This window comes from Prionailurus viverrinus, chromosome A1 (genome assembly GCF_022837055.1).
Source record: "Prionailurus viverrinus isolate Anna chromosome A1, UM_Priviv_1.0, whole genome shotgun sequence".
NCBI lineage: Eukaryota > Metazoa > Chordata > Mammalia > Carnivora > Felidae > Prionailurus > Prionailurus viverrinus.
In genome coordinates, this window is record NC_062561.1 from 5,318,939 (window position 1) to 5,339,170 (window position 20,232).

The 20,232-nt window shown below is 46.4% G+C and overlaps 1 protein-coding gene across 12 annotated transcripts in view; it reads left to right on the forward strand.

Annotated features, from left to right (window-relative positions):
• The window catches only part of LOC125172019 (phospholipid-transporting ATPase IB), a 647,472-nt gene that overhangs the window by 184,421 nt on the left and 442,819 nt on the right, over positions 1-20,232 (forward strand). For all 12 annotated transcript variants that reach the window (XM_047869466.1, XM_047869485.1, XM_047869458.1 and 9 more), the window contains 7 exons: positions 1,751-1,826; positions 9,778-9,883; positions 10,881-10,963; positions 13,770-13,819; positions 16,321-16,390; positions 17,308-17,392; positions 18,376-18,515. In XM_047869466.1, coding sequence (XP_047725422.1) covers positions 1,751-1,826; positions 9,778-9,883; positions 10,881-10,963; positions 13,770-13,819; positions 16,321-16,390; positions 17,308-17,392; positions 18,376-18,515 — 610 coding nt within the window. The remainder of the gene's footprint in view (positions 1-1,750; positions 1,827-9,777; positions 9,884-10,880; positions 10,964-13,769; positions 13,820-16,320; positions 16,391-17,307; positions 17,393-18,375; positions 18,516-20,232) is intronic.

Genomic DNA, 20,232 nt, shown 5'->3' on the forward strand with positions numbered 1-20,232 from the left:
CCCCGGAACTACAAGGATTTAACAAGAAACAGCCAGTCCTTCCCTTGATACCTTCCATACTTCCTGCTTCCCAGCATAATGTCTTCAAAGTTGTGTCATACATATTGTAGCCTGTATCAGAATTCTATTGACATGGAAGGCTGAGTCATATTCCATTGTCTGTATATACCACATTTTGTATAACCCTTCATCTGTTGATGGGCATTTGGTTTTTTCCTACTCTTGCCTGGTGTGTTTAATGCTGCCGTGCACATTGGTATAGAAGTATCTGGTCTCTGCTTTTAATTATTATGGGTATATACCTGAAAGCGGGATTGGCGGGTTGTGTGGTAGTTTTATGTTTGATTTTTTGAGGAGCCACCAAACTGTTTTCCACAGCAGCTCCACCATTTATATTTCTGGCAGCAACACACATTTTCCCCACATCCTCGTAACACGTGTTAATTTCTGTTTTTGTTTTCAGGTACACAATAGCCATCTCAATGGGTGTGAAATGGTATCTCATTGTGGTTTCGATTGGCATTTCCCTTAGGACTAGTGATGGTGTGTGCTCATGTTTTAAGATTTATATACTAACAAAGCTGATTGGTAGGGCTACATGGGCAGGGGAGACCACGCAGTTGATGACTGACTGGTTTCCCTGTGGGATGATCGGCCGGGACCTGCAGTTTTAGTAGAGGATCTTTGGATGTCAGCCTCGGTCTTCTATGTGATCAGTCGTCTTCTCATGAGGAGAACTCTCCAGGCTGTAAATCTGGCTGTGGCTGTTAAAGGAGCTGAGTAGAGGCAGAGAGTTGGTGGTCATGAAGGATGCACTTAAGACTCCTGTCCTGGGAGAATTCCCTACCCTACCCGCTTGTGTGCCCCGTGTTGCTGGGTCCAAGGCTACTCTGATTTGACTTCTCCAAACTATAAACCTTCCATGGCTTTCTGAGTTCCAAAAAGTTCAGTTATCTGGCTGCTTGGGATGAGGGGGAAGGTTCCTGGAGGCAGTCTCTTCCTCAGATGGATCTGGAACCCCTCCTGCTTCCCACTTTCCCTTTATGGGACAGGCACCTCAGGCTGCCATTTGCTCAGCTTCCGCAAGATTCTGCTAGGGGCATCAGTTGGTATTCTAGTCTCTTCACTGCACAAGCTGTTGGTTTCTGCTCTGCTAAACTCCCACATCCAGAGTTCAGGCTGACCTTGGCTGTGGTCACTTCTTCCGTCGTCTTTGTTTCCAAGAAGGGGTTTCAGGAGGAAGTGGGGATACAGGAATATATTTAACCCTTCACATTTTCTTCAGTGTGATAGCAGCACACCGCCATTGTATCAAGTTTTATCGGTTCCTTTCTCACAATGTTTGCCTCCTTCTCTCTTCTGCGTATGAGTTCTGACCATAAATGAATGCCTAGATACAATACAATAATTGTTCCTATCTTACCCGCTTTGAGGTAAATACTCAGAAATTTTCCCTGGTAGACGTCAGAGAACAGCTAAAATGACAAAGTGTTGACCCCTGCCTCTGTTTTTTTCTTGTAACTATGTCGTTGTTTATAATGAACATATAAAATACTCTGCTTATAGTAAGGCTAAAGATTTTCTACCTCGAGGTCTGAAATAATATGCATTATTCCAAATCTTCAAAAGCTTAATATAAATCTATAGGCTTTTTAGGTGTGATTCTTCTTCAAGACAAATTCTTACTAGGTGTGGGTAGATTTTAAAGAAATTTTTGAACTGAATAAGTATTTTCTGTTCTCTCTCACAGCCGGATACCTCCTCCCCCTAGTGACTCATGTGACTTTGATGATCCTAGGCTCTTGAAGAACATTGAAGATCATCATGTAAGGCCACTGTTTTGCTTCTAGAATGTTCCATAGCTTATGGTGTACTTTTATTTACGTGTATGTGTGCTGCCTTGAAATTTATAATTTTGGACCTTGGGGAGGAGATGTGGTTTTACTTTTCTGGAGTTAGTATTCAGGGAAGTGATCGGAAATAAATGCTCTGTGGTTAACACTCTGCCTGGTAACGCAAAGCTGAATTAAATATGTGGTGGAGCTCCAAAGTCTCACGTCAAGATGAAGACGAGTCTCAATATGGAATTCGCCAACATTTCGGATTTCTCCTGCTCTTTAAGATTTCTGCAGTACCATTTCTTCACGGTTGTGCATCTAAGAGGTCATGGATTTTGAAGGACACTTGCTTTATGCTTGGACCAGGAGAATGTAGGGAAGAAAAGGAGGGCAGAAGAGCATGTTGCATTTATAGCATCCTACCGTGTGCCAGACATTTGATGCGTATTTCCTTTAGCGCTGGAGTCACCCCGGAGAAGTGATAGGAAGCTGCGTGAAAATATCGACTTGGCCAAGAGTTACCAGCAAACAAAAGTAGATATGAGACTCAGAACCTAAGTCTGGTTGATTCTTAAGTCTGACATCACATTATCTCTACTATTCTAACAAACTGGGATTAACTACAGGGTCGCCTAAATTCATTTGAAAAGCTACTTTGAAAAATACCAACTTAGAAAAGTCTTTAGGGATGAAGGCATTTTGCAACCCATTTAATCAGTGTGAATTCCATCTGATTTTTTTTTCTGAAAAAAAATCTAAAGTTAGGTAAACTTGAGCAAAATTAAAAGTTCATCATTCCAACATTTTGTTAAGATGCAGATCTATTTCAAACTTTCTCTAAATTCTCAGTGAGGAAATTTGCTGTTCTCTGCTGCACTTGCCCATTTGTTAACGCTGAAATCTTCCTAGGCACGATTCTCAAATGCGTGCACGTAAGGCACCCACGCCCACCGGCTGGGATGCGGACTTTCTGCCTCAGTGCCCGGTGGTGCTGATGAAGTGGTCCCAGACCACACAACGGATGCTGCTGAAGTCCGTGCCCTGTATCATAGTCACAGGCATCGATGTGTTCTCTTTTTTTTGAATTAAAAAAAAAAATTTTTTTTAACGTTTATTTATTTTTGAGAGAGAGACAGAGCGTGAATAGGGAAGGGGCAGAGAGAGAGGGAGACACAGAATCCGAAGCAGGCTCCAGGCTCTGAGCTGTCAGCACAGAGCCCAGTGCGGGGCTTGAACGTATGGACCGCGAGATCATGACCTGAGCCGAAGTCGGACGCTTAACCGACTGAGCCACCCAGGCGCCCCCTTTTTTTTTTTTTTTTGAATTTTGATAGTGGCCATAGGTCCAGCTGCTAGCCTAGAGGTTCTCCAAGCTGAAGAGTGGCATCTGAGAAGAAGCTTCTGTGGGGGGTGGCAGCTTAATCACGGATATCCAAGGCTTCATGGGCACAGCGAGGGCTTGCTTTCTGAAAGAGGACTCCAGCATTCCCGAATAGTGTTTAGAGGGTATTTAGGTGACTAAATGTGTCTGTTCAAGTTGGGGTGGAGAATGGGAAAGGACGAAGGTGGAAGGGTGACCTAGAGGCTTGGGGAACTGCACTTAGTCTCCTTTCAAGTTTGTTTTCCTGGCCCAGATCCGTGGGTGAGGAAACAGCAGAGCAAGTGAGGTGAGCCTCTTGCTCGGGGTGTCTCAGAATCCCAGGGAAGGCTCAGAAACGGCACGTGAGTGGATCTGAATTTAAATAAGAGACTCATTCATCTACTCATTCATTTAGCAAACAGCTTAAGGGCCTGGTTGATATCAGTCACCTTGCTAGGTATTGGGGGAAGAGACGAGTAAGAAAACATTCAGGGGATTTTTATTAGTTGGGGAAAGAGATGTAAAATCATTAGGAGTCATTGTTTACCTTTGTGGCGTGGGGGGAGGGGGGGTACGATACCTCTCCCCAAGAAAGCGATTTCATTTTGTGTAGATGGAGGAGTCTGATCGCTTTGGTGGGTGTTGGGGCTAACAGAATCGTTGAAATGTGGGCATCGTGGGCACCCGCAGTGAATGGTGACTCGCATTCACCTAGAGTGTGGGCTGGTGACGAAAATGAGTGCACAGGGGGCAAATCCTCATTTGGAGATTTGGAGATTTGGAGAATCCTCTACATTTGCTGCTGGGATCCCCAATCTTGAAATCTCGAAATCCCGAGCTCAGTTAATTTGTGTATACGTACAGATGTTCTCTTCAAAGCTGAACCCGTGCATGGGTGCTGTTTCTGACCATCGGTCGCATGCTCGGTCCTCTTTTGGCATTCGAGTAGAGACCTGAGATGTAGCAGGATCCTCTAACAGGAGCATTTCCTGCCGCGGGGCCGATGGCATGCATTTCTGGAAGGAACCCTACTCTCTGGAGAAGTTAGTGCTGCTTTTTTTCATCCATTGCCACCTCACCATCTGCCGTCCTGAGCCAGATTTCCTTTCATTCCAGCGGGAAGGCCGTCGAGAGTAGTGGGGCAGGGCCAGCACTATTTTCATAAGGGAATCCCTGGCTCAGTGAGGTTATCATAAGCATCGATGAACACATGGAGACTTTAAAAAATTTTTTTTTAAACGTTTATTTATTTTTGAGACAGAGATCATGAACGGGGGAGGGGCAGAGAGAGAGGGAGACACAGAATCGGAAGCAGGCGCCAGGCTCTGAGCCATTAGCCCAGAGCCCGACGCAGGGCTCGAACTCACGGACCGCGAGATCGTGACCTGAGCCGAAGTCGGACGCTCAACCGACTGAGCCACCCAGGCGCCCCAAACACATGGAGACTTTAAAGGATATTTTAATAATCTGGACACTCAGAGTTCACTGAGGGTGTGATACGGCCATGGACTGGAGAATTTATTTTCTATTATTTTAGCAAAAGCCTACTTGCCTATGTTCACCACTTTTTAAAGGTGTGCTTGAAGCCTTCTAGGGTATTCTACATCTTGGCTACTGTGTTAATTACCCCACTGACATTTAACATGTAGCTCGACTATAAATAATGAGGACCGTAGGCTACACTATTTTTCTTTCAGAAAATCGGGATTAGGTTTAATGTACTTCATGGATTTTTAAAACATTTTAAGTACAGAGCCTCTTAGATCACTTGGTTATTTTGCCAAAATAGGATTGAGGAGAGGGAAGAAGCATTTCAGGATTTTAGCCTATGGATATCCCACATTCCTATCTAAATTGTCTTGGGACCGTTGACTAAAATTAAAGCATTTGGGCCAAGAAAACCTTTGCTTTCCTCCCAAGGGAATACCTCCATATGCTACAGATTTTTTGTTTTTCCTGGGTCATCATTTCTGATTTTCTGGGTCCTTTAGGACTATGTTTTAAGCTTTGTGTAGGCTGATAGCCAAGGTGGAATTTGCCTATTAAAGAATCCACCTACGGAAAATTTCAAGGAACAAGTTCATGTGGTCCTTTGTTTACATTGCTAACCAATGACTTCCTATTTGTGGGATAATTTCCCAAAGATTTACCAAGGAAGAACACATATGGGTTTTTCTTTCTTTCTTTTTTTTTTTTTTTTGAGTCATTATGCCTAAGACTTTTGAGCTTGAGTCTTGAAGAAGAAATTATTTGTATATGTATTTAAGTACTTTATAGCTGTGATTTGGCATGCCAATTTTAGACATGCCTACTTTTCTATGTTTTACAGTCATCAAATACTTCTAGATATAGAAAGCATTTTGTGCAGATTAAAATCTATTAAATGGAGGACAGGTTTTTTATGATTAGGAGGTACCTTAAATAGGCAAATTCATAGAGGCAGAGCAGAATAGAGGTTATTAGGGGTCGGGGAAGGTGAGAATGGGGAGTTACTATTTGACGGGTACAGAGTTTGGGAAGATGGGAGTTTTGGGTGTAGATACAGTCGTGGGTACACAGCAGTGTGTCTTTAATGTCCCTGAATCATGCCCTTACAGATGGTTAAAATGATAAATAGTATCTGTTTCTCCACATGCAAAAGCTTTAACTTCTAAAAAGATACATATACGTGCATGCGTGCCTTGTCCAACAATCATTTCTTTGAAGTTATAAAAGCCTTTTCTTGGAAGTTACAGAAAGGAAAAAGTTTATTTGCAAACATGGAACACTCGTTTCAAATACATTGCAAACCTCTCATCCATAGGCTGCGCATGGTTTGTCTCCTTTACCTCATTTATTACAGAATGCCAGGTTAACTGGAGAACCAAAGTTAGAACAGTTTTGTTTTAGGGATTTTTCCTTTTTGGATCTTTAAGAATGTTGTCTGGCCTACCACTCAAAGCGGAAACTTAACTTGAGTGTGTTCGCGACTGTTCTTATTAGCTGTCAGAAAGATTTTACTATTTGCCGTGAATCAAAGACCCTCTTTCCTGCTACACTGTGGGATGAGATGTTGTGCCAGCTACGATCGTTCTCAGAGGCAGGAGAAAGCGGTCTTTTCTTGTCCCCCCCCCCCCCCCCCCCCCCCCCGCATGCTACGTTTTTATGTATCGTGTGTTTCTAGCTCATGAAATCGTTGAATTGTCTGTGGAACCGGTTGTTGCCGAGTACCATTTATATCAAAGAGCGCGAAAACAGTAAGCTTGGGTCAGTTAATTACCAGCGTAAGGCACAGTATGAAAGCCAGAGTCGTCCTTGGGAGCCTGTAAATACTTCCTTCAGTTCCTGCCGCCTAGGCCAATATTGCCAAAGACCAGGCCCAAGACCTAATGCTCCAAGTGGCGGAACTTCTTAGAAAGCTGAATTGGAAGCCTCACAAAGTCATCCGCATCAAAGTCTGGTAGGATCGAGACCCTGGGACTAGGGTTGGGCTCTTCTGGGTAGATGCACCTGTTCCTGTGTAACTTCTGGGCCTGCGGACGTGGCCACCTGCCCTTAGGTTAAAGAACAGACAAGGTGTAGAGGAAATGCTAGGATGGATGATGGAAGAGAAAGAGCAGGGACTCACCCATCTGGCGAGTCCGCTCTCGGTGTACTGATCCAACGTAGAAGATGCTAGCTTCCTTCCCCCTGCTCCTTGACCAGGTCTCAGCTAAAGCAGATGGTCTTGCTGCAAAATGCTGATCTTCCTCCGGGTCTGCTCCCACCTCCCACCGGAGCCACTAGATCAAGCCTGGGGGCACATTTTCAGCACAGCAGACGGGGGTGATGATGGCCCGCTAGTTTGGAAGAGGGGTTATTCACCAGAGGGGCTGCAGGGCCTGGTAATTGCTACCAGTGAGAACTGGGAGAGCGTGACTGAGAGGGGGACATGATCGAAAGCTGCACAAGAGAGAGAGTGTTGGAGTGTGGGACTCTTCTGCTGCTCTCTCTTGGACAGCCAGTTCTCTGAGCCGCTGTGACGACTCTTAGAAACTCGGAAGGAGTGGTGGCCTTTATATAAAAAGCAATTTATTTTCACTGCGGAAACACTTAGAGGATACAGAGTATTTTTTTAACCCCCTAAATCGCTTCTGACCTTTGCTGCCAAGTACCGTTAACATTTCCGTCTGTTCCTTTCTGTTATCTTTCTCTGTGTGCACGTGTGAACACACACACAAATTCACTGCAGATGCCGAGATCGTGCTGCATGTAAAGTTTTTACTAATCCTGGGGCGCCTGGGTGGTGCAGTCGGTTGGGCGTCTGACTTCAGCCAGGTCATGATCTCGCGGTCCGGGAGTTCGAGCCCCGCGTCAGGCTCTGGGCGGATGGCTCGGAGCCTGGAGCCCGTTTCCGATTCTGTGTCTCCCTCTCTCTCTGCCCCTCCCCCGTTCGTGCTCTGTCTCTCTCTGTCCCAAAAATAAATGTTGAAAAAAAAAAATTTAAAGTGTTTACTAATCCTACCTTCTCAAGAAACTAACAGTATGAATGTATCTGCAAACACTGATATTCCTGGAGATGGTCACCTTTAATTTCAGCAAACGATTCCCTGCTATGATGTCGGAGTCACTGGAGGTGATTCCCCAGCACCCTTTGCCGTGTAGACCTTGGGGAATTTGTAAATCCTCTAACTTACTCGATTTCACTGAACCGTAGTTGAACGTGCATTTTCTTTTCCTGAAGGTGGATAAGAAGTAGCCGTGTGAGCGGTTATGATTCGCTGCCACATGGCTGCTCTTCAGTCTCATTGACGGGTTGGGGGAAACTCAAAATGTTTTCAGATACCGATCACTGTCCATTTGTGACTGAGAAACTAAAAACAAAAACTCTGCAGAAATCAGAAAACATAGAGTTGCCTCCTGATCAGTGAAAAGACAAATCTGTCTCAAATTTATAGCCAGCTGCCAATCAAAAAGTGAAATATAAAAGACCTTCCTTGGCGTTAAAATAACGTGAGGACAAGGAGGCCCGGTATCACCCCTGGCTTTGAACATCGTCCCTAGAGTGCTAGCCTGAGTGGGCCAGTAAGAACTCAAGTGTATATGTTAGAAAAGAAAATGCCGTCATCTGTGGATGATGTAATAACTGTCTGCCTTAAAACCCAGGAGAGTCAACTGAAACTCGGAGAGCTGGTAAGGGGTTCATTACAAGCGACATTCAACGCACTTACAAAACTCAGTGTTGGTCCTTATATCTGAACAGACTCTTGTGAAATATAATAGAAATCCTATTCATAACATAAAAAGCAATAGATAAGGTGTCTAGTATCGTTCTCACATACAGTAGGCATGTAGGTATTTTTTGAATGAATAAAAAATTAACAAGATTAATAAAATATGCCAGGGCCTATAGCTAGAAGTATTAGAAGCCTTTTTTTTTTTTAATTTTTTTTTTCAACGTTTATTTATTTTTGGGACAGAGAGAGACAGAGCATGAACGGGGGAGGGGCAGAGAGAGAGAGGGAGACACAGAATCGGAAACAGGCTCCAGGCTCTGAGCCATCAGCCCAGAGCCCGACGCAGGGCTCGAACTCACGGACTGCGAGATCGTGACCTGGCTGAAGTCGGACGCTCAACCGACTGCACCACCCAGGCGCCCCTAGAAGCCTTTAATCAATAGGAAAGCTTTCTGTATTCTTAGATGGGTAAACAGTATTACGATGGCATTTCTCCGTTATTTCTATAACCTAATCCCAATGAAAATCATGAGGAGTGTGTGTGTAGGATTGGAGAAATATATTAAATACATATCCAGGGCGGCTTTTTTTTTTTTTTTTTTTTTTTTTTTTTTTTTTTTTTTAGTAATAAGGATGCACTGCCTTATAGCTTTTAAGCAATTATTAGGTTAAAGAACAGACAAGGTGTAGAGGAAATGCTAGGACGATGGAAGAGAAAGAGCAGGGACTCACCCGCCTGGCGAGTCCGCTCTCAGTATACTGATCCAACGTAGACTTGAACGCCTTCTGTCTGCTGGGCCTGGGGTTACGTTCTTGAGGAAGACAGATGACCTTCTGGCACGCTGGGGTCTCCCAGACGTGGGGAAGCCGCACGTGGGCGGCAGGATTGTTCGAGGCGTTTGGAACAAGCGAGGCGGGGGCTGGGGGAACTCTAGCAGGGGCGCGTGCTGCCTCCTCGCTCTCCTCTGACCCCAGGGTTAGTACATTAAGAACGATGTTCCGAGACGGGTGGTAGGGGGCTTCTCAGGTGAAGTGACTGTCGAATGGAAGCAGAGAGGATGAGTAAGAACTGGCTGTGAGCAGGTGGAGGGGGCAAGGGGCAGTGGGACGGGCGGAGGCCTGTCGGAAGACCTACGGACCAGACCGGCTGGTGGAGCACCCAGGAGGGGAGAGGCGGGAGGAGGTGGAGGTGGAGCTGGGTGGAGAGCAGCTGCCACCCAGGGGGTGGCATCGTGGGGGACGTGGGGTCCACGCTAGGGCCTCGACCTGTGTTCGAAAGGGGGCTGAAAGCCAGTAGCGGGCTCTAAGCAGGGGATGGCCGAATCTAACCCTGCTGTATGCCAGCGGTGTTTTAACAGATGATCGCCTTGCCTTATGTCTGTAGCCCACAGCTCCGTGCATACAGGAGTTCCTCACCCTTCTGGCCGTGTGCCACACCGTCGTCCCTGAGAAGGATGGAGATAACATCATCTACCAGGCTTCCTCCCCAGGTGAGGGCTCTGGGCCGGGTGTGCCGTGCTATCCCCTTTTCTGGAGGCTTGGCTATCTGCATTTACTTGTGGAGGGTGCGGTAGGGAGGTCGGCTTCACGAAGACCCCACTATTTACCTCTGGCCTCACGCAGTGTACAGGTTATGGTCACAAGCGATAAAGCCACAGAAAGGTGGCGCTGGGCCCTCCTGACTCTGTAACACTGTGACCACGATGGGAGGCCCCAGGCTATCTTGCAGCTCCTAGCAGAAGTCCCTTGCAAAAATAACATAGCAATCACTATTGCTCATAAGAGGCTACATGCAGTGGAAGAGAGAGATCAAATCATAATTTCAGCTTGAAACATACCTGTCTTTGACTCCTCTGAAAATTTGTTGAAGTGTATTGTGAATGTTGTGCCATGTATGTGTCAGTGATTTTCAGTTTACCAGAACATTTAACCTGAATGCTACTATTCTCCAATAATTTTGAGTAAAGGAAAAATCATCATAAAGCAAAAAAAAAAGTCCCTGCACTGGACAAAACTCTCAGGGGAGGGTGGCCTGGCTTCCCTGTTCACCCTGTGCCCGTCGTAGATTCTCCAGCTGCTGCTGAAGCTGGGTGCTGACTCTCGACCCGCTTCCTGGAGCTCTGAATCCTACCATACTAGAAGTGAAATGCTGCCTCGCTCGGACGAGATGGGTTAGTCAGGAAGCCATGGGAATGTAGCTTAAGTTCCTTAAGGAGAACTTGACCCCAGTGGAGGACAGTAGGTATACCAGCACTCTTGTCCCGACGATCAGCTTCAGGTCCTGTCTTTCCTGCCTAACGAAAGTGCTGCCTTCAGGATCCTGGTGGCGGACTGAGCGAGCGCCTCCTGAATCCTGAGTCCTTACCCTTGTGGGCTTAGGCCGGGCCTCTCTAGCGGCCGCCGATCTGCCTAATGTGTAAAATGCCTGCTCCACGGAATTCCGCCATTACCCGCGATTAGTCAATGCCTCGTCAACTCTATTGACAGATGAAGCCGCTTTGGTGAAGGGAGCTAGGAAGCTGGGTTTTGTCTTCACCGCCAGAACGCCGTACTCGGTCATCATAGAAGCCGTAAGTGACGGGCCCGGGTACCTCTTGACATTGTATGTCGCCTCCTTTTTTGAAGACTGTGTTTGAAATAGCGTGTCTGATGTAAACACGATAGCTACATTTCTTCTTCTTTTTTTTTTTTCCCCCTCCCGTGAGGATTAGGCCCCGTTGCGAAACTGCGGGCGTGACGGGATTCTGTCAGTTTATTCGTGTTGTGTTGCGGGCATTTTTCTCTCAGAGACGCTTGTCCACAAGTCTTGCATGTGCTGGTGTGATTTGTAGTAAAGAACCTAGCAAGCCCGCTCTTGGTTTTGTCATAGGGAAATAAGCACGTGGCCCACTTGTCCTGAGGACAGGATCTGTGACTCTGTCCCTGTAACCTTGGCACGTAGAGTTCTTGCCCAGCACAGCCCTTGGCACGTTAGCTTTGGTCTCCCTGGCGCGGGGCGGGGGGGGGGGCAGAGGCAAGTTGGCACTTAAGATCTTTGTTATTATTTACACGAGTTTTTCTTTTCCCTACAGTCAAGGGATTTGTTTATTTTATGATTGTTTTGTTTTCTGTTTGTTTGGTTTTTTTGAGTTTGGCTGCTCAGGAAGCCTGAGGGAGAAATTTGGTGACAGGAAAAAATGGAAATCAAGTATAACATCCAGTAGGGACCCTTGAGGCAGGTAACGGGGGAAATCGATGGTTGGGACTGGCAATGCCCTGGCATTTTTGATGCTGACCGTTAGAGGGGCTGCATTTTGCTACAGTCTGTGTTGATGAGGGGACTGGAAGCAGTCACTGCCTTCTCTCCTCTGCCTTCCTGCACCCCTCAATTTGGGGAGGACTGCCGGATTATAGCGGTTTTTGCCTTTATGTATCTTGTGTCTCTAGACCTTGCTGATGCACTTGAAATTCACTACTAACTTACATAGCTGTTATCGTTCCTAACTTGGCAGTGTTCCATTTTTTTCTTGTACTTAGAAATGTGAAACCTAGAAAATACCAGACCTCAACAGAGTGCCCATTTCTTGGCGTTTTTGGGTTCCTGTCTTCTGGAGGACAGAGGTCATAATCATTTTTAGTTCATTTTAATCACCAGCAAGTCTCGCTTAGGGAAAGGTGCAGTCATTAGAGGTGGAGCCAAGCAACAGACTGAATACAGAATTTCCTTTGTGGAAGGTTTTCAAGCCTTCGCCCCCCTCAGTTTGGGGAGACGCAGAACCTCCGCTGTATGATCTGCTGTCACACGGGTGCTGCTGGTTTCTGTGCATTGCGGCGATGGGGACTGGAGGCGGGACGGACTGACTGGGCACGAGTGGGAGAGACAAGGAGACAAGGCTGCTTCTGCTTTGCTCACAAGAGCGGCTAAATACAGGGAAGCCAGGGAGCCCACTGACCTTGTCATCACGGTGGTAGATGTCGGTGAAGGGTGGATGGGCACCCCTCTGTCATTTTATTAGCCCATTAAGGCCACGTGTCTGGGAGTACATGAGACTCTCTGACTAGTTCAGGGCCATAAATAATACCTTCGAGATCCCGTTCAGCCAGAGTGTCCTCAAACCCCACCTTCTCAAGTTGGTTACCAGCTGTTGCCATGAAGTGGCCGCTACTGATCATCTTAATGGTCGAGTCCGTGGGATGCACGTGGTTGCCCAGTGGTTGATCTGAGAGCAGAGAGGGGTTAGCACCTGGCGGTCACAGCGCTTGGGCCGATTTGCGGGGTAATGGTGGGCACGCTTCTGAGTGGGCCTCTGAGGAAGTTGGGATAGCCTGAGGAGAAAGAACCAGATGAGGAGGGTCACTGGTTGTATCTCTGGGTGTGAGGGGAGTTGTGCACAGGAGAGTAATGATGCCTCAGGTTTCCCTGGATAATTGGCTTCATTCATTACTTCTCTCAAGCCTGAGGGACATGTTCGTGAGGAGGCCACACGCTCAGTGGCAGAAATAAGATTCTGATTCCTACCTATGGAACTTCAAGGCCCACGTGCTTTTCACCGCGATGTATTGGGGAAATAGAGAGCAGGTTTGATTAAGGAGTTTGGCAACGGTCCACACAGCCTGGAACCTTCCGGGAAAAATCGAGAACATTGAGGTTCCAGCTTTGAAGAACTTGAAGAAAAATAACATTTGATGAATTGCTCTAAAATCTTATGCAGATCCATAATCCTTATTTCTAAATCGCGAATCCAGGAAGCTTTGGATTCCAAAAAAGTTTTCTCCTGTATTTGGGGAATAGGCATCTGGCAGCAAAACTTAGCCAGAACTGACATGAGGCCATTTATGGTCTTAGGAATCTCCGTGTCCTACGTTTTGCTGCGGAAAGTTGATGTGTTGGATTTTAGGGCGTTGTGGCCGCGTAAGCCTCTGGGGAAATCATGCCACATGGTGTATGTGTGCATTTTTAATGAAATGTATAAAATTCTGAATTCAGAAGCATGACTGGCCCCAAGGTTTCAGGTGTTCTTGGAAGGGAGGGTCAGCCAGCTGTTGTGATGTCCTAGAGAAGAATGAGCAGCTTCTACCAGAAGGGGGTGCTATGACCCCACCTGACTGGCTTGTGAGAAACCTGTACCTGTCGAAAAGGCCTTGGCAGGGGGATAGAGATGGAGAGAGAATGAGGTGGGGAGGAGGGAGAGCGGGAGAGGTAATCGATGTGTATGTATTACAGAGAGGGAGGGTGAGAGGGATATGTGTGTGTGGATTATATACAGAAAGAGAGCGCTGGGAGGAGGAGGAGGAACGGGGAGATGTGTGTATAGAGAGGTTTACTACTGGGGAGACTGTTGTTTTGAGATTTTAATACTTGGCACCTCAGGTAAGAGCCTGTTTTTCTTCCTTTAGATGGGACAGGAACAGACATTTGGAATCCTTAACGTCCTGGAATTTTCTAGGTATGCTTCTCCTTCATGCGCCGGAATAAAATACTTCCGTATATATTTAACGGCTTCATCAGAGTGTTTGCAAGATTGTATGATCTGATTAAATACAGCACGTAGGTATTAAAGTTAGTGAGTAGATCTCCACAGTCCCTCTCCTGTCTGGAATTTGGGACTTTCTGTAAAGAGAGTGAAGCAGGTCATTTTCCTGTGTGCGCGCGTGTTTTCCCCGAGTGAAGCACTGTGCTCCCATAGCCTCCTGTTTCTGTAGATTTCCAGACCCGCTGTTCCGGCATCAGCAGCCGCGGACACGTCTGCACAGTTGGGAGTGTGTGGTGGGGAGGGCCTTATTTCTGTTGGTTTTTCCCAAGTCCCGTGAGGTGGTGCCTCGTGCTTTATCTAAGCGCTCTCATGCCAGACCTGGGGCACTGACAAGCCAAGACAGGTAAGATCAGTCCATCCCCGTCGGAGGCTTTGTCTGAGTTGGGCAGTTGTTCTGTCTGTATGCCAGCTCATTCTTCCCCAGGGTGGTTTATCTAATTTTCAGACCCAGGAATATTTGTTGATTATTTGCTTCCCTAGATCATTCCTGGTTTGTCCTTTTGAAAAATCCTAATGTTTTGTTTCTTGCCTTCTCAACACTGACTGTCAGTACTGTCTTGCCTCTCAACACTGAGAGCAAAGTTCTTTTGCTACGTCGAGAGCCTATTTTCCAATTATTAAACTTTGGGTTTTTTTAATAACCTTTGTTAAATGATTTCACACATTGTTTATTCTGTCTGCTTTATAAGCTGTTTGAAAAAGATCAGTTAAAAAAAAATTTTTTTTTATGTTTATTTTTGAGAGAGAGAGAGACAGAGTGCGAACAGGGGAGGGGTAGAGAGAGGACACGCAGGATCTGAAGCAGGTTCCAGGCTCTGAGCTGTCGGCACAGAGCCCGACACAGGGCTCAAACTCACGGACCATGGAGATTGTGACCTGAGCTGAAGTCAGACCCTTAACAGACTGAGCCACCCAGGCACCCCTGAAAAAGATCAGTTTTGTAACCCTCTTGTAGGAAATGCTTTCTAGCCCTAGTCTTTAATTTTAGGACTGAAAACTTGAACTTTGGTGGGTCAAGAGCCCTTGTGGCTGCGTATTCAGAGGGGAAGAACGATGGTTGATAACAGCAGTGGTTCATAGGGGGAGTAGGAGACCGTGTCCCTGTGGGTGGAGGTGAGGAACATACTAAACATTGCTCCGGACTTTTTGTGCCCCGTCTCTTACTGGTGTCCTGGAAACTGTGCTGTTATGCGGCTGTGTTAACTGGGACCAGCAGTTATTGGAGGGACAAGGAGGAGGAAAGGGAATTAAATTAAAGCAGGTGAATATGGACGTGAGGCTGTTTTAAAAACTTACGGGAGAACATGCGGGAATAAAAGATCACTTATAGCTGTGGTTCTATTTCTTTTTAGTGGACTCCTCTTCTTCCCAGCGCCACTTAATCGTGACCACACTCCTTTGCGGTACCTGGTGGCAGTCCTGCTTTGCGCATTCAGAAACCGAATTGCTGGGCAAACAACTTTGCCACGAGTCCCCGGCTACTAGGTGGCCGAGGGAGAATTCAAATCCAGGCCAGGCAGAGTGCTTAGGGTTAGGGTGTGGGAACTAAAACAGAGCTGGAGAGAGAATGTCCCTTAGTCTGAGGAGCTCATAGTCCATTGGAAATCCCCTTGCTGGGGTGGGTGGTGTGGGGCCCGCTGTGGTTAGGACGTGTTTCAGGAGGATGGAATGTTGTCTGCGAGAGGCATGGGGCAGGAGCTTTGGGGGGGGGGGGGTGCCGTGTCTTCCGGTGTGCTGGAGGCCTGCTGGTGAAAGGGCGGGTTCGTGCGGGATGAGACCAGGCCGCAGAGGTGAGTGGAGGTCAGCAAGAATTGGAACCTGTAGGCAGTGGGGAGCCACTGAAGGCTCCGTGAGTGAGCATGAGTCATGATGAAAGACCAATGTAAGAGGGTCCGTGTCGGAGTGGGGAGGGCGGCAGTGAGGCTCACCTCAGTGCCACATGAGGAATGTTCTACGACTTTGTGATTGCTTTCTACTCCAGTTAAAAGAAGACCCAACAAGGGGCTTTTGAGTTCAGCGGATGTCTATAGAAGCTTCCACTCTGTTGCTTACTGGGCAGATTACTAATATTTTGAGCCGTAGAACAAAAACACTTTTACGGAGTATCGTCAGGAGTAAATTAGATGTGCGTAGCGGACGGTCAAGTTTTCTGTTTCTGCTCTCCTGCTATACATAATTATATTAGTGAGTTTCCATGGCAGGGAAAAAAATAGGTTTATATCCGTTGTGTATAATAAAAAGAGGGGGAGGTATACAATTAAAGCCCACCTTTGAAGGAGAAGATAAGGGAAACGGAGTTTCTCCATTTTTAGGGCTACCAGGCCATCTTTTGATGTGTTTGGTGCTTAATCATAGGGCATGGGTCCTACAATACAGACCAGTGATAACTTTTTTTTTTTTTCCTACTCTTACAGTGACAGAAAAAGAATGTCTGTAATTGTTCGAACTCCTTCAGGCCAACTTCGACTCTACTGTAAGGGGGCTGTAAGTACTGGCCGAGCGTCTCGTGTAGCAGGTGCCCTTGGTGGCTCCTTTGTGAACCTGCTTCTCCTGACCGCTGTCGTCACCGTGCCCTGGAAGTTTGCCCAAGGCTGAAAGGCTCTTTCAGATGGGCCATGAAATTGACTTGGTAGTAAAGGCCTACTGAAGACAGTGGCGGTTCAGGCCAGCGTGGCAACCGTGGCCCCTGAAAAGCTTCCTTTTAGCCAATAGGTGGTTTCAGAAATAGCACTTTGCCGTGTGATGCGAGATCCTTAGGGTGTGACTTGTGATTCTCGTTTTATCACCGTTATGTTGTGACTTCAGGAAGATGGAATGGTTCATAACGACCTGTGATGATCTTTTAAGTATTTGGGTGTGTGTGTGTGTGTGTGTGTGTGTGTGTGTGTGTGTGTGTGTGTGTTCTCAAACAGCTATTCGTAGTTGTTGTGTTTTGTGTTTTCATCACAGAGAGCTTTTCTGGGCTGTGTTGCTCAGTGTTTCTTAGCTGAAGTGGGTTCAGGGCCTAGTGGCTGGTGCACGCCATGGCTGGGAGCTCTTGCAGGGGCAAGAGTGTATTTGTGCAGTTTAGGATGTGCATGGTATCTTTTCCGCTTCTGCATAAAGGTGTTCTACACATCGGTACGTATTTTGCAAATTTGGGTAAATGTAGGTACCATTACATCTCTGACAGTTCTCTTGATGCTTACGGTTCTCCCCAGAGTTTTTGTCTGGACACATCCATACCCAGTTTGTTTTCCAAAGCTCATGAGTGAATCTGAGAACTGTATTTCTACCTGCCGGCTCAAGTACTCTCAAGTATTCACATTGGATAAGCATCATTAAAACAAAGCTAGGTTTAGAATGCTGACCGCAGGGTTTACTTAAAGGTTTGCCAGTTACAATGTTTCTCTATTTTGTAGGATAATGTAATTTTTGAGAGGCTTTCAAAAGACTCAAAATACATGGAAGAAACCCTGTGCCATCTGGAATATTTTGCCACGGAAGGTCAGTGAAATTTGGAAATGTTATTTTTAACCATTGAAGTTTTACTTTCAAGTGTTTGCGGCTGATGCTCGGGGGTGAGCGGTCATGGTCTGAGTGGACATGTCCGTTTTGTGCCGTACTTGGCTTGCTTCCTAGGAGTATACTTTCCTAGGGCCAACCCCTGCCCCCACCCTCCACATTCTGTGCCCATGGCCATGACGCCATGTGCACCAAAGTTCACGCAGAGTTACCTGCATGACTCTGTTCGCTCTTCCCCTGAAGGACGAAGGGAGCAGGCAGGCCAGCTCACGATGTGTAGAATCATTCTGTAGTCATTATTCCCGTTCTCAGAAAACCCATGTCCTCACTTCCCCGTCCCCCTCTTGTGATCCTTGTGACGCTGGCTTATCCATGACTTGAGGAAGCAGTAATTCACTGAGCCCACAGAGACTGGGAAAGGAGTTCTCTGAAAGGATGTCAGAGATTCCAGCAAGGGAACATGATGAACGTTGGAGCCTTGCCTAAGTGCTGGCTGCTGCTTTCTTGGCTTCGTGTGTTCCTGTGGCTATGAGCGTGTGTGTGCCTGCATGTGTGTGCACGTGCACATGTGACTGCTTGAAAGCCTGGGTCTTCCACGTGGTAGCATGTCGGGCTTTTATTGCTCTCCTGCCTCCTCTACTTCTGATACCTGCCCACGGCACACGTACGTATAGATCGTGCCCAGCTCCTGTACGTGTCTGCTGCAGGGAGTTCACGATCACGGCTTCTCGCTTCTCATGGACTCTCAAATGTATCCTCGAAGTGGTTTATAGCAAAATGCAGTAGACTTGTTTCTACCTTCCCTTTTTCGATGAGTGAAAGTTGAATTAGAGTGACCTAAAAAGCAGATAGTTTCTTGAATTTTTTTTGAGTATGTGGGTATAAAATGGAGCTACGTGATGTCACCTAGGAGGGAAGGCGTCCTGCTTCTTCCCATCTCTGGATACACTATGGCTGTTTTGCAGGCTTGAGGACTCTCTGTGTGGCTTACGCTGACCTCTCTGAGCAGGAGTATGAGGAGTGGCTTAAAGTCTATCGAGAAGCCAGCACCATCTTGAAAGACAGAGCTCAGCGGTTGGAAGAGTGCTATGAGATCATAGAGAAGGTAATGGCACGTGATACACTTGTTAGCTGCCCAGTGAGGGGCTCCACCACATATTCAACAAAGTCTTTGGACAGGAATCCTTTTGCTGTATAGCGGAGAGCGTGTGTGCATAGGGGAGGGGCAGAAGAAGGGACAGAGAGAGAGAGAGAGAGATAATGAATGAATCGTAAGCAGGCTTCATGCCCAGTGCTGTCTGTCCAGCACTGAGCCTGGCCTCATAACCCTGACATCATGACCTGAGTCAAAATCAAGAGTCAGACGTTTAACCAACTGAGCCACGCAGGTGCCCCTTAACCATTAGCTTTTAATGATGTCTTTCTTTGCTTTAAGAAGCACTTAGGTTTTTTTTCTTTTATTAAAGTTTATTTATTTATTTTGAGAGAGAAAGAGAGCGCGTACAAACAGGGGAGGGGCGCAGAGAGACGGGGAGACAGAATCCCAAGCAGACTCTGTGCTGTCAGCATGGACCCTGATTGGGGATCTAACCCACAAACCACAAGATCATGACCTGAGTCAAAGTCAGATGCTCAATTGACTGAGCCACCCAGGTGCCCCAAGAAACACTTAGTTTTTATGGGCTACCTGAAAGATTGAACCAGCTTCCGCTAAGTGTTAATGGTATCTTAAGTAGTATCAGGTCAAAAACAATGTCAGTGACTTTCTGGGTTTGCCTAAGATTAGGCACCCTGTTGACTTATATGAGTTACATGAATCAGACCCCACAGGCTGGTTGGACATTGTTCATTCTGAGAATTTTCACACTTATTCTAGTAACAGCTGCTTTTGCCATTGGTGCTTTGTATTGCCTACTTCGATTTTTGATGTTGTTTCTGTTCTTTTCAGTTTAACCCAAGGCGTCAGGTAGCTTTCTAGGTATTAGATTCCCTCCCATCTGGGAGCTGGATTTCACCTTTTCCTGTTTGATGTCGGCAACCATTGGCCCATCCAATTTCCAGTTTCTAGAACTCTGGAGTCATTAGCTTTTATCATTCTTTGTGTTTTTTAAAATGACTCTTGAATTTTTTTATACCCTGTTTTTACTTGAGTTTTATATTTACTTATGTGTCACTTTAATGGAATTTGGTAGGAGTGGAACCAAATTCAAGTGTACATTGTTTCTGCTTTACTGGAAATAACCAAAATTACTTTAGAATCAGAAAATGATTAAATTGGGGCACCTGGGTGGCTCAGTCAGTTAAGCATCTGACTTTTTTTTTTTTTTTAACGTTTATTTATTTTTGAGAGACAGAATGCAAGCAGGGGAGGGGAAAAGAGAGGGAGACACAGAATCCGAAGCAGGCTCCAGGCTCTGAGCTGTCAGCACAGAGCCCGACGCGGGGCTCGAACTCCTAAACCGCGTGATAATGACCTGAGTCGAAGTCGGATTCTCAACCGACTGAGCGACCCAGGCATCCCAAGCATCTGACTCTTGATCTTAGTTCCTTTTTTGATCTCAGAGTTGTGAGTTCAGGCCCTGCACTGGGCTCCATTCTGGGCATGAAGCCTACTTTAAAAAAAAAAAAAAAAAAAAAGGGAAGAAGACGGTTAAGTAGGTGATGTGCCCATGGGGCAGCCTTTGCACCAAGCACATAGTGGATGCTTTTCCCACAATCAGGTAATCAAGCTAAGGTACTCTGTCATGGAGAGACTCAGGGGAGATAGGTAAGCAGTTAACAGGCTCTCTGGGCAGGGGCTGGGGAATGTGTGTTATCATCTA